At 41.1% G+C, this 14,586-nt stretch overlaps 1 protein-coding gene across 3 annotated transcripts in view; it reads right to left on the bottom strand.

Moving 5' to 3' along the window:
* rbms3 (RNA binding motif, single stranded interacting protein) overlaps nucleotides 1-7,166 on the bottom strand; it is a 317,367-nt gene extending 310,201 nt beyond the window's left edge. For all 3 annotated transcript variants that reach the window (XM_077547933.1, XM_077547935.1, XM_077547934.1), the window contains exon 1: nucleotides 6,006-7,166. In XM_077547933.1, the coding sequence (XP_077404059.1) occupies nucleotides 6,006-6,080 (75 nt within the window). In that variant the 5' untranslated portion in view covers nucleotides 6,081-7,166. The remainder of the gene's footprint in view (nucleotides 1-6,005) is intronic.
* Between the last annotated feature and the right edge of the window lie 7,420 nt (nucleotides 7,167-14,586).

Below are 14,586 nucleotides of genomic sequence, written 5' to 3'. Positions count from 1 at the left end.
ATATCCACAGTAACCACAAAATGCAAAGGCCATTAAGACACTAGTCTTCACATTTCTTTACCATGCACTCATCTGCCTGAAGCAAAGACAGATGCTGTATAATTTTGCACAAACATCAAAACTATTTTCCACAAAATGGAAGCAAGACAGTGAAAAAGGTTACGCTTTAGACAGATTTATGCCAACCATTACCATTTTTTATGCATTGCAGATATGTATATCACCCCCCCACCCACATCTTGGGAGTATGAAGCTATACCTTAGGAATGCAGCAGTGAAGGCAAGCAAATTCTAAACTGAGTTGAACACCCACGAAGGACAAAAAAAATGTCTCTGAAGTCGGACAAAACCTACGCGTGAAATAAAAGCCTCAGTTGTGCTTGACTTGATAATGATCAAGACTTCATTGTACCTCAAAAGGCCTCAGTTTAGTGAGCATCAATGCTTAACTCTTTGACTGCCAGACGTTTTCAAAAACGGGTTGTCGCCAGTGCCAGCCGATTTAAGCATTTTGAGTGATCTTTCAAGGTCCACAGAAAATGTTGTGTTTGGACTATGGAAACACACATACTACCAAATGAAAGATTGGAAAAAAGTTTGTTTCTACCTTATTCCGTTCTTCAGTAATCAACAATAGAAAATGGTTACTTTCACCGAAATTCTCTCTTTTGAAACAAAAAACAGAGAAAAAGAGCTTTTTGTGAAACGATGTTATTTCATGCACTCTAGTGAATTGTACACTTCTTTTTGTCCATGAATGATGCCACAAACACCTAAATAGTGCTTTACTTCTGTAAAATGCTTTCACCAACAATGAAAAAGTGTTTTTTGATTGCAAAATACGTTTATTTCCATTCAACAGTGTAACAATTTGACAAAACAATTTCGCAAACTATTTACAAATGTGTGCAACTGTGGTACTACTTACAATTATGTGGATGTTTCAAATACAGTTTCTCCTTTTGTAACGCTCTCCTGCGTGCAAGGAGACGCCAGGACTCGCACAACAGTTTACTTTCACTTTCACATTGGTCCGTTTTGCGTGCAAACGTTACACTTTCTTGACGGCCTTTTTTTCCGGGGAATAAAAAGCAAGTAGCAGACTGTACACACTTCCTCCGATGAATATGCATTGGACTCGGGGCACTCTCCGTCGTCCGATCGAACGTCCGCCTGTGCGTGCTCGGTTGCGCTCCGCGTTACGACACCGTCATAGCCGCCGCGTCAGCGGTTCCAATTTCGCCGTCAAGCTCGGATTCACCTTCATCATCATCGTCATCAATGTACTCTTTTAGCGTTGGTCGATGCCTTTCGTCTTGTAAGTGTAGAGCTGCTTGCAAACGCTCGCCATTGCCCGTTCCCTCCTCCATCTAGCTCCATCTAACGTCTTCTACTGCCGCGTCAATGCTTTCCAACCACGGAGTCACCATCATCTTCATCATCGATGATGATCATCGTCATCAACAATGTGCTTTTTTAGCGATGCTTTTGGTCTTTGAAAAAAACGGCTCTGGCGTTAGCTCCTCGCGACCGGCCGCCATTTTCCCTTTGTTTTCCATTCTGATCTCCTGCTCAACGCTCTAGCTCCGCCTCTACTGACGCCCACCCGATCTTGTCAAAAGAGAGTCATCGCTGCCCTCTAGGGGCCAAAAATAGTCATTAGGCTCAAAAAACCTGCTTAAAACTTTCAGGAGAGCTCCGCAAGCCTTCCCAGCACCCGTTTCAAAAAAAAAATTAAAAAAAATGGGAGGACGTCTTTTAACGTCTTTGCCGCTCCTCCGTAGGTTTTTGCAGAACGTCATTTAACGTCTTTGGCAGTAAAAGAGTTAACTACAAATTGTTTAGAATTTCATGTTTTTCTTTTATTTACAACACTTACTCCAAAAGAAGATAAACCTCAATCAGGTTGTTACAATAAGGTTTAATTTTAAAACCAGATTCAATCATAGTTTATGTTTCAATGCAGTTGCACCAAACTATCTTAAAATTAAGACAGCTCTTTCTCTTTAAACGTTTAAATTTCAGTTTTAATTGAATTATGTTGCACCAGAATTTGAGAATTAATTTTAAACTCACAGTTGGGAAGGTTGTAACTTTAACAAGGTCTGCATTTTATTTTATTTTTTAGGTGGATAGAGTAAAAAAAATAGTTTATCTCCTTGAAAAATTTGAGAGACAGGCTCCATTCCGTTGAATTTCATGATGAAGGGGAATTCTTGGTGAGATAACAGTTTGCTAAGGAAACAGTTATGGAGCTGAATAAGAAGACTGGACCAGCTGTCAAACATGGCTGGATGTTTATTTTTTTCTTTCAATCTGGTTGATCCGTTAAAATTGTCAGCTAGCTACTGACAAACAGTATCTTTTTATTCAGTTTCTTGTCTTCTATTTTTTGCCCATATTGTTCCATCAATTCAATCCGAGGAAAAGTGTACAAAAATACAAAGTAACAACCGAGGGCTAGATTCAGATGGCCTCGAGGAAAACACTTGATGGTGAAACCTTGACTAAGTATCTTGAGCAGGCTAGATGCAGAACTCAAGTGTACAAAGTAACCACAGAGAGCACAGCTCAAAAATACAAAGTAACCACATTGAGCAGGGCTGAATGCAAAACACATGGAAAACAGCAAAAGTCATTAATAGCGATTAACTTTTTTTTACACGTACCCATGTAATAATGTTACAATGTTGCGTTGTGTGAAGTAATATGATTATACGGTGCTAACTGTGTTCAATTTGTGTGTGTTTGCTCACAAAATACTTGCCATACAACTTTGATGACTGTTTAGACTGGACCTGCCAGCATTGGCCCTTCTTTGTAATGGTGCAACCGTTGAACATCAAAGAGCCAGATTTTCTCACGCTCGTGGCGAAACCAAACTGACCTACTGGCTATACTAACTAATCAGGGAAATTCTCATAGAAGCCTGTGTGTGGTGATATATAAATAGGAACATTTGCTTTCCTCGCCATAGGTCTTGTTTGCATGGCACACGACCCCAGCGGCTCAGTCAAGGATAAACCAATCGCTGACGGTGGCAAGATCGGATCTCCGCTGACCTTGGGAGTGAACTGCAGCATAGGCAGAGGCGGCAGGGGTTGAAGCCCTGTTGCAACAGTGTAGAGTGGACGAGGGAGGAGGAAGAGAAGGGTGAAACAAGAGGAAGAGAGGGAGGGAAGGAGATTGAGGGGGCATACCCTGACTGAGAGGCCACCGAGATGAGCAGCTTTGAGATAGGCGAAGTGGGGAGGGAGGCAGAGGCGGATGATGGAAGGAGCAGGGGATGGAGAGGGAAGCCATATGGCAGCAGCACAAATGTATTAAACTATAAATCAGAAGGGAGTGCTGGTGAACTGCCAGGTGGGGCTGCAGCCAGGTCCACCCTGCTGGAAGCTCACTGTACACCAATAGTATTCTTCTTACAGAGATGCTCTCACTGCTTCCTTGAATACAACTTCAGTTTATGTTTTTAACACACATTTGACATTTATTTGTATAGTTTCTGGAATAAGACATGGACATGGTAATGTATTCATTGTGTGTTCAAATGTGTGGAATTCAGGGGTTGGAGAAATAAGCATAGAAGACTAGATGCATTGCAATGCTGAGCAAAAGGATTCAGAATCAATTAAAATATTGTAATAATTGTGTATTAAACGACGGGGGGAAAGTGGAAAGTGTGGAAGTGCACCACTGAGTCGAAAGTCAATTTGGCGCACATAAAGAGCACAGTAGTGCAAGTCAGTACACTCTAAAAACAAGGGGGAAAATGGTTAATTTCGTGCAAAACAACCTAAAATGACGCAATATTTTGGGCTATTTTTGTGCAAAATAAACCTGAAAGTTGGGTCAAATTGACCCAAGTAGTGGATCAGTCCATTTTTTACCCAAATTGTGTTATTTTTTACCAAGCTGTTTTTAGAGTGTAAGTAGGGCTTTACCATATCAGCAATTTTTTTTTGTATACGTATGTACGTATATGTTATACGATATACGGTTATTTGGTACACGTATGTTTTTTTTTAGTATACGTATGTAGCTGTGGTATACGAGTCTTGCGTACATTTGGTCTCACACGAACACATTGACAATCAAGCCACAAGTATGTTTGAGAGCCAGTAGCAGCAAGTCGGTATCCGCCAAATTGATTTCATACCAAAACTCGGAGTGACTTAATCTATGTCCCTATCGCTGTCAGATTCCGGACTCCTGAGGGTCCCTGACATTATTTGCAATACAGTTCCCACGCTATATGGTATTTTGTCTATATTGGCCCTGTAATTGACTGGCGATGATCCAGGATGCAGTTTGAGATCCGTGCCAAGGCAGTTGTCCAACAGGATAAGGGATGTATAGTAATGGGGTGTATCATTACAAAACAAAACAAAAAACATTCTGTGACATAAAAAGCCATCTTTGTCAATAACTCTCACTTATATCATCCATCTATCAATCTTCGTCTGCTTGGTTGCGCTCAGCTCAAGTTTGCTCTGTCTTGGTGACCACTTGTCACATCATGGACCGAGCACCCAAAAACCTAGACGCATGATATACTAAAGTGTCCAGTCACTTTGTTACTGATATGATAGATGTGTGGTTTGGCTGTGTAATTCATGACTCTCTTGAAATTACAAAAGAACAACAAACAACTCCTTCAGGTAGGATTGTTCTGCAACACTAGAAACAAAATGTGAGTTAATTCACCATTAATTTTCCTCATAGCCAATAAAGGATATTGTCAAATGTCCATCCCCCGTTGTGAGTGACACAAACATCCAAAGATAGAACACTCGCCATGGAAAAATAAGAACAAGTGAACAAGAAAAAGAATCTAGCAAGCTATATTTATTTCACACGTTCCACTTTTGGACACATTTAGGTCATTTAACAAAGAAAATGGATGTTCAAAGCCAGTTTCATTATGCACTCATTGATCGAGTCTAAAATATCATAACAAAGGACATTCTGTCCTGAAAATACCAAATGAGATGATACTAACAGGACCAAAACATAAATGCACATACTGTATTTCTATGTGGTGCAAGTGTCACCATTAAAGTATTAACTGGTATTCATATTCGACAAAGTCCAATTTCTGGAGAAATTGCGTGGGTATGCTGAAAATCCTGAACTGCGCCGTTGAGCAGTATCAGAGCGCTGGCAATGATGATCAGCTGTATGTATGGAAGTGGGCGTGGAAAGTGGGACTTAGAAAAATTTCAATGTCTGTCCCATTGAAAATGAATGGAGAAAAGTTGATATTTACGTTAAATTGTGCAAATACTGTAATATGGAATCAGACGATATATACCCCGGGAAACGTGTATTTTGAAGCAAGTCGGAAGTATCATGTGAAAGTTGTTACGACAAAAAAGTGTGGAGAATAAAAAGTGTCTGATATAATAATAAAGATTAGAAACAATATATGTGGGAAAGCTGTTTAGCATCCCTACAATTAGCTTGTGTCCTAGCCTGTTCCTCAACCCTAAGAGCACTGATACAGAACAAGAGTACCAACGGAAAGGGAAACAACCACAATGAGAATATTTAACGACTTCAAAATTCTTACAAACATTTAATTAAAGGCCCTCCTAGTAAATCAGTGAAGGTTCAAAAGCACAAACGCTTGTTGTCATAATCATATCCGGTGTTATCTTGGAGGCTCATTGGTTTACAGATGAGCAATGTGTGAAGGTTATTGGGTTGCACCCAGTAAAAATTCTGAAGGCTGGCCAAACAGATCACGGCGATCGGCCCTGATCCCTGACACGCACGCACACACTGATATAGACATCCAAAGTCCAACAAGGTATCTGTCCCATGAAACCATCACGGGCAAGGCCAGCTATCAGTCAAGTGACATCTCCACTCAAGGATGAGAGGGGAGATAAATTGCTGGAGGAGGGAAGAAGGTGAGGGTTTGAGGGTGGGTGGGAGTCAGGCGGGGTAGGAGTGTGGGAGTTCGACGAGCATGCTTGAGGAATGCGAGAGGAGTGGCGTACCTTGGTCTGGAGATAATTGGGGTAGTAGTAGGTGTACTGAGGGTACATTGGCTGCTGCTCCAATCGCTTGCCCATGTAGCTGGAATCCTTAGCACTGAGGCAGGGAATGGTGACACGGGGAGAGGGAGCTGCACAGTAGCGAACACTGATAGTGGAGAAGTGGTAGCTTGTAGGAATCCTTTCTTCCTTGTCCACACTGCTGGGTCCACAAGAGCAAAGGCAGTATCTGTGTGCTGCACAACAGAAGGGAAAAGGGTTGCCTCTGATGGCAAATGTCTCAATGTGGTCCGGAGCTTCCGTATAAGGCAGACTGTCCCGCAGTCTCTCGTTGCTGGATGAATGGAAATATTCCCTCAAGTTCTTGATCCAAGAGTAGTGCGCTGGTCCGCCGCGGGAACCGGATAAGGTGTGAAAAGAGAGGTAGAGGATGGAGAGGAAAGAGAAGTTGCGAAGAGAAGCAAGCGGTCCTGTGAATGTTTGGAGAATGGGAGAGGAACAGGAGGAGAAAGAGAGGAGGAAAGGAATGGCAAAGGAACACAGGGAGAGGAGGAGGTATGGGTTCCCTTCTCTATTCAAGCTGGATCACTTTTGCCTTGGCTTGAATGGTCTTCCTCTCATGCGCACACTGATTCGAACGCTCTCTCTCACTCTGTCGTACACGCGGGCTCTCTCTCCTCACTGTAGCCTGATCCGACGGCGTCTTGTATGACAGAGGGGAGATATCCTCAGCACCGATTGCCGACAGAAGCACTTTGTGCACAGAACAGACCGCACCGAGATGCAAGCGCAGACACAGACAGTCCTCTCACTTTGCACTACCAGAAAGCACAAAGGAATCGTTGCAGTTTCCTAAGGATGCAGCACAAATGAGTATGAAAAATCCACTAATTGGTTAGTCCAGTCCACTGGGTTTCATCTAGAAGTCAAGTGGTTTAAAAGTAGTGACTGTGCCCCTTGTGGCTAGAAGAGAAATAGTCCCTCGTCTGCGATCCTCCCTCTTCCTGCTCTGGTAATGTACGTTCCTTATTTCCTCTTTTCTGCTCTCTCACTTCTCTAAGCAGCCTGCCTCGTTCTCTTTGCTTCTGTCACACAGCTGCTCTCTCATTCTCTTGCATGCGCTCTCTCGATCACTCACCCCCTCTCTCTCTCTCTTTCTCTCTCTCTCCCTTTCTCTCTTTCTTCCCTGCTCCTCGACACTGACAGGGCGGTAAAAGGGGGCTCGTCCAAGGCTTGCAAGCACAGTGCCGCCTCTTTTTTCAGCCCAGCTGGTAGGAGGGTCTTAAAGCAGCCAAGCAGACGCAGACCATTGGGCTGCAGCGTTTCCACAACCTGGGAATATGCATGGGAGAGGAGGAGAGGGCTGGAGATTGAGAGGCAGATGGCAACAGAGCGAGCAGTCAATTCCCCCTACTGGATGCAAGTGAATCTACTGCCTGGAACAAAACGTGTCCTTAGATTTTTTATTTTATTTTAAATTGCCTATGCTTTTCCTAATTGCTTGACTCAGGCGATAGTCAACCAACTAAAGTTGCAAGTCCAAGAGAAATTGGCAACAAAACGTCATTGTGTATAATGCAGAAAATAAAACTCTATCATTTTAAAAAATAATCCAATCAAAAATCAAGGATGATCTCTAGGGATCAGTGCATGAAACCAATACCAGTGAAGGAAGTGGCCAAAACAATAACAAAGGAATGGACTGACATATAAAAGAAAATATAAATTACATTTAGGTCAATTTTATTTGTACGGGAGAGATAAAGGAGGATATCGATTCTAGTTTACCAGATTAACAGCGTCTGGATCAGGTAGACGCATGAACTCAGCATCTGGAGAAAGGCAGAAAGAACAGAACAAAGGGTAAGTAAGACAAAAGACATATGACAAAGAAACAAGAATATAAGATCTATTTAGAGACGGAACCTGATAAGCTACATCAAAAGGCATCTTTGTCATTATATGTGAAACTTTGCCTCATTTACTGTAGTACAAAATGTTAATTTTAAATTAAATTAAATTTAAAAAATCCCATTAAAATAACAAAATAAAATGAACAATTGAGATGGTAGTTACTCCATTGAGTTTAAAATCCCATAACTCATTGTCAAAGTGGTGTTTATGAATGGGTGGCAATTCAGACATTTTCATTCAAGTGGGTGTGGCAAAGGAAAAAAATAAATATAAATAATAATTTAAGATTGTGTTATGTCACCGGAACCGGCGTTTTGTTTACATAGTAACAGTTTAGCGAGAGTCCACTTTATATGACAGTTATAGACTCAAACAAACCATGTGGGAACGCCAGACACATCCTAAAAGAGAATGTTTATGAAGTTTATACACATGAAATCATAGCTGATGTTTTTTGGACAATGCTCTGAATCTTTTCATTGAACCCTGCAAATCTTCTCCAGTGTTCATCACGGGGCTTTTTTCTTCCTGGTTGCCATGCTGAACAAGACATTTTGAAATGCAACACTTTTTTAGTCAGCATTGATATCAATACATAGAGCATTCACACTGAGTGCCTGCCGTGTTGAACGGGGAGCTCTGATTATAAAATTATATGTGGCTTGTATCATAACTGCATTTCTGATGTGTGTACCTAACCAATCCGGGTCAAAAATCGCTACAGAATGAAATGAGTTCTAACAAGCTTATTGGAGCCGAACGTATGGATTACTCTATATATATATATCTATGGTCTTTGCAGCTAGCTAGTGTACCAAGTAGCATGCAGGTTAACCCATCCAGCAATCAGGATATTTGCGCAAAAAACACAATTTTACCGGATTTGGCCACAATGCTTTGCGAGATTCTACTTAAGATAAGCCATTTGTAACTATTCTGTTGTTAGGGCAATGTGGCAGCAATGCATCTGCTGATTTTAAATTTTCAAATAATTGAATGTCATGCTGTGTAAAACAGTTTGGACACTGTATGGTATAGATAAAATGCTATAAAAGGGTTTAAGTCAAATTTTATTTATTTTCTGAGAAATACATCATTTTAATTTACAAATCCAACCGGAATTTGTTTGCTGACATCGGCATGATTAACAAATCAAGATTATAGGAGCGAGTCCAGCCCCTATATTCCTAGTAATAATACCTGTATGCTGCATTCAAAATGAAGTCAGAAGTACTGTATCATGCTTGGATTTTATGCTAGGTTGACTTTAAGTTCCCAATGACAATTACATTTCAGGTCACCGTGTACAAAGCAGGAAGCACGTGAGACAACGTGTGGGGATTGGATGGGCTAACATCACAGGTGCTGATTGCCGAGGATGCTAGGCATGATTTATAAATTGTCAATAAATGCTCAGCAGTAGCACTGCAAAGTTGAGAAAGGGGTTGAATGCAATAAAAAGTCAAGGTAGTTAATAGCCACAAAACATCAGAGGACGAGACGCATATATATATATATATATATTTCCAAGCCACGTCATTGTCCTTCTAAATTGTGCTTGGTTTTCCACATTTGACGCAAGTTTTGTTCCATTTTGCCACATTTTGCCACACAGCTATTTTAACATGTTCGATCATGGCAGGTCACAATGTTTGACCGTATAGGTTTGGCTTGATACTACGGTCTGACTCAGTGAATGCGCAGCTTCAGACTTATGTCTTCCTTGGCCTTTTCATCTTTTATCTGGCTAGTGTTTACGTTATGTGTTCCTTGTCTCTCCCCCTGTTTCGTCATGCGTAACCACCTCCACCTGTGTGTGTCTTCCCTGGCCCATGAGTTGACCAATCAGTGCCCTCAGCCACTTGTGTCTCACCCAGGTGCGTTTTGTGTCAATCAGTGTGAGTCTATATAGTCTGCTGTTTTTGTTCAGTTTGCGTGGGTGCATTGTAGCTAACTGTTGGTGTTACATGTCGTATGTTGAGTGTCTCGTCTTGTAGCTTAGCCTCGTCTTGTTAGCCATCGCCACAGCCACAGCCAAGTCATTGCCACAGCCAAGTCGTCCATGTTCAGCGAAGTCGTCCATATTCAGCCAAGTCCTGTCCCGTTGAGTCAAGTCCAGTCCAGATCCGTTGAGTCCAGTCAGGTCACTGCTGCCATCTCACCCCCTTGTCTTGGTTTAAATAAACATTTCACGTTTACTTCCATCCTGCCTTGTGCCGTGCTTCCCTCCGATTTTGGTCCACAACCTCCGCCGCAACCATGACAGTGTCGTCTGTAGAAAGCCTTCACGGATCATGAAAAACGTAAGACCTTCATTAAATTTGTGAGAAACGAGTGGGACCGTATGAAAACATGAAGAAACAATAAGAAACGTGCTGATATCCGCAGTGTGCTTTTGGGCCTATTCGCGCTCAGCACCCCTTCAACCACACAGTCCGTTATAGAGATCATGATAGACCATGAGATAAAGCAAACAGAGAAAAAAATGGCTAAATCCAAAGGGCAAACGAAGATGCTATGACAATGTTCATGCAAAGAGATTTTCAATGCAACAAAATAAAAACACAGATATCAGGATGCCGAATGTACATTTTCGACTTCACGGTTTTCTGCAATGCAACATCAATTGCTGATTAAGATTTTTATAATGAAATACACTCCGTTTTCTTATGATGATGAAAAACTCCCTATAGCATTATCTGATTTCTCATTCAAATCTGGTAATAAAGAATGGAAATTCAGCAGAGTCTCATTATACAGACACTGGGCAGTTCAATCATGAATATTAATATGTTGAAACATTAAGAATTAAGGGCAGGGAATTGAGACTTGACTCTTGAAATGGAAGAACTTGACCTGTGGCCCAAAAACAAAACTAGAAACTATCTGAAGGACTAGTACCCTTGAATGGAAATCCATACCCATAAGTAAAGGTTATGTTTTATGTAGAGGCGCTTCTTGCTAAATTGACTTATGATTATATTGAGTAGTAATACACACCAACCGCCGTGAATAGAACACAAAACCAGGGCAAATCAGGGGAGCTTGAGTATATTGGTTATTTAACCGTGTGTCATCTTCTGAGGTTTTTGCCTTGCTGGGTGCTGTCCAACCACTTTGTAAATGTGTGATGATTATGACGTATTGATTATTCAATATTCAGTGGTGCATTATAGGACACATCATGCCCAGATCGCCTTTATGATCATACACAGAGCATACAACAGCAGTTATTGTGCTAATGTCCTGAATCTCCATTGTTGCATTTGGCTGGCTGGACTGTTTTGTCTCTGGTGTTTCCCAGAAATTAACAGATGATGCATGAAATTTGAGGGAAGGCCGGTGTAGCAACAAGGAAAGGGTGGTGGGAGAGGATGTGGCCAGAGGGTGGAGGGAGGTACGTAGTGTTGGGAAACAGTAGTACTTGGAATTCCTTGAGGAGGGTGTGTTTTTTTTTTTTTCTTGCCTTAATCCCACGAGATGGACGTACAAGCTTGATTCAGACATTCGGACACAGCATGGCCAAACAGCTTCGATTGAGTTTCTTTGCCATGAGAAGAAAATGTGGCCATAGGAATGATAAAAGAAGATCTCAGTCGCCTCCACTCCTCTATCAAGTTAGATGAGGACATGCTGCTAGAACATTGACATTTTTGTCTTTATTAAGCAGATTAGACTGAGCTTGGATTTTGAATTAAAGCAGGTCTAGAATAGATAACAATGATTACAGCACATTAGTAAATGTTAATGGCCATTCCAATGAGGAACAAAATGATTAACAGGTGTTTCTTGCGCATGTCCCATAGAACAAATGATCAATGAGTGCAAACTCGAGACAGTTAAATTGTGGATAGTATTACTTAGTAGTGCAACAAAAGCATATTGTCATATTTTTTATTTTATTTTATTCATTTAATGTTTTTGGGATATCTGCATTCAATTTCATCCCATAAACGTAAAAATGTAAAAAAATAAAATAAAATTAAAAACACAGGACAGCGACGATATGTGATTGTCGTATAATCTTACTTACTGGTCTCATGTACAAAAGTTGTTTTTTTCAGAATAGTATTCAAAATCATTACATACATCTGTGATTGACAGGTGACCAGTCCAGAGTGTATCTTGCCCCTTGCCCATAGTCAGTTGGGACAGGCTGCAGCCCACCTGTGACCTAAAGACGACAAGCAGTACAGAAAACTGTCATGTTTCGGTTCTGTGGGGGTTGGGTTTTTGGTTGTTATGGGTGTTCTTGTTGTTTTTGTCTGTGGTTGGTGTTTTTTCCCTTGTCTTGTTATGTCTAACCACGTCTACCTGTGTGTGTCTTCCCTTCCCCAAGTGCGTCTCGTTGGTGTTGGTCTATTTAGTCTGTTGTGTTTGTCCATTGCCTATGTTATGAGTGGAAGTTGGTGCATCAAGTCTTCATCACCGCCAAGTCGTCTTCGTCACCGCCAAGTAACCTACGTCACCGCCAAGTCATCGCCACAGCCAACCAAGTTGTCATCGTCACAGCCAAGAAGCCATAGCCCCATCCAAGTCAAAACACTCCACAGCAAGTCAAGTCAAGGCAAATCAGGTCTTGTCACGTCACGCTCCTTTCCAGTCATGGCGACCAGTCTACTCACATCCAGTCCAGTCATGGTGACCAGTCTACTCACGTCCCATCCAGTCACGGCGACCCGTCCAGTCACATCTCGTCCAGTCATGGTTGTCTTGTCACCTTTCTGTCTGTCTGCTATGGTTGGTAAAATACCACGCATTGCACTTGTTTCCTGTTTCCCTGCATTTGGGTCCACCCTCCCTCAACTACTCACGTTCCACCATGACAAAAACAAACAGATATTGTTTACCTATCTAAAGCTTGTTTTCCTACAATAAAAGGGATCAAAATGATAGGTTAGAATGACATACATTTTATGTCATATACAATGGAAGTTTAAAATACAATAATGTTTTGACGCTATCAAACATTTGTAACCCTCATTAAGACTTGTGCACCTGTTGACATGTATGTTGGTCGACTCCTTCCACAGATGCTCACTTGGATTTAGTGTCAAACCTCAGAATGTTTATTTGTAAGCCATTCTTACTTTTAGCTGTAAGTTTGTGACATTATCCTGTAACATAACCTGCACTTGTTTCCTATGACCAGTTGGTTTGATACGGGACAGCACATTTCACTCTAAAAGGTCTTGCTTGTCTTAAGATTTCATTGCATAGATTCAGACACCCTGTGCAGTAAGCAGCCCTGGAACCTAACCCAGCCTCCTCCATGTCTCATAGCAGATACAGTTTTCTTCCCTCCATTTTTTTCTTTTTGTTAACATACAGCTGCTGTGATTTACCAAAAAGCTCCATTGTAGTCTATTCCACCCAAAAGACATTCTCCTAGGAGTTGTTTGGCTTGTCAATATGCATTTGAGCAAATTCTACTCTCCTTTTGGGATTTGCTCTCAATTGGGACATGCTTATTGGTTATATAGAAGACATAGCCAGCAACTTATAGAGGCAGTTATTTGAAAATGAGACTAGTTTGTTTACTTAACGTGAAAAGAGCTAACAATATCAGGTGTCAGTGTCAGGCTGACCACAATGTAGAGAAAATAGTTCACTAATAAATGAATCAAACTCAAGTAATTCATAAAATAACCACATGGCTACAACACATGCTAAACTAATCCACATCATCACATTTACAGGCTACATGGTGATTACAAGCTAGCAAGTTAACATTAGTCTTTTAGGCTAATTTCCTAGTTAATAGCCGGGGTAATTGTAAATTAGAAGCATGTTACATGTTAGCATTAGCCTTTGCTTGTACACTTTCAAATCATTATTTATCCTACCTGTGGCATCACTGCAGTATGGCTAATGAGACTCCACTCAGGCGTGAGTCAGCTTGTATTTTCTTTTCTTCAACTAGCAACTCACATAGCAGCTTCTGTCTGTATTCATTTCATTTAACCTTTTGCCACTTCTTTTTCCATTTTATTCCTTACTGAGTGATTCACTTCCTGTCATTTCAGAATAAGAGGTCATACCTGTTGATTAGGTCATGGTTACCAAGACCTGCATTCACTGTGTCTATTATGACTTGAGGGCTGGGGGCGGACAGTTTTTGAAGATACATTGTATATACAATGGAAGCTCCAAAGTCATACAATTATGTATCTTAAGTTACACAACAATCTTGGTTGACACCAGTGGCATAGCCAGACGTTTTTCAGTGAGATAACCAGGGTGACAACACCCCAGTCTGGGGTTGCCATACATGCGTCTTTATCATATCATACATCCCCAGTCATGATTGGTAAAAAAAAATTAAAAAAAAATGGTGCTCAGCACCATCAGCCTGGAATCTTCTGCAGAATGACTTAAAGCTCAAAGAACTGGTGTCCTTAAATGTTTTTAAATCTAAATTGAAAGACATGGAAACAGGTTCTATACAGTGTCAATGTTTTTAGCTTGGCTGTTCTTTGTACATTTTTTTTGTCCCACTCTGTACTGTATATTTCTCTAATTTTGTGTTATTGTTGCTGCTGCCTGTCTTGGCCAGGTCTCTCTTGAAAAAGAGGTGTTTAATCTCAAGGGGACCAACCTGGTTAAATAAAGGTAAAAAAAAAAAAAAGTGGGGTTTCATGAAATGTAATGCACACATATTCAGAACAAT

The sequence above is a fragment of the Vanacampus margaritifer genome, chromosome 17 (genome assembly GCF_051991255.1).
Source record: "Vanacampus margaritifer isolate UIUO_Vmar chromosome 17, RoL_Vmar_1.0, whole genome shotgun sequence".
NCBI lineage: Eukaryota > Metazoa > Chordata > Actinopteri > Syngnathiformes > Syngnathidae > Vanacampus > Vanacampus margaritifer.
This window is presented reverse-complemented; position numbering and strand designations above follow the sequence as displayed.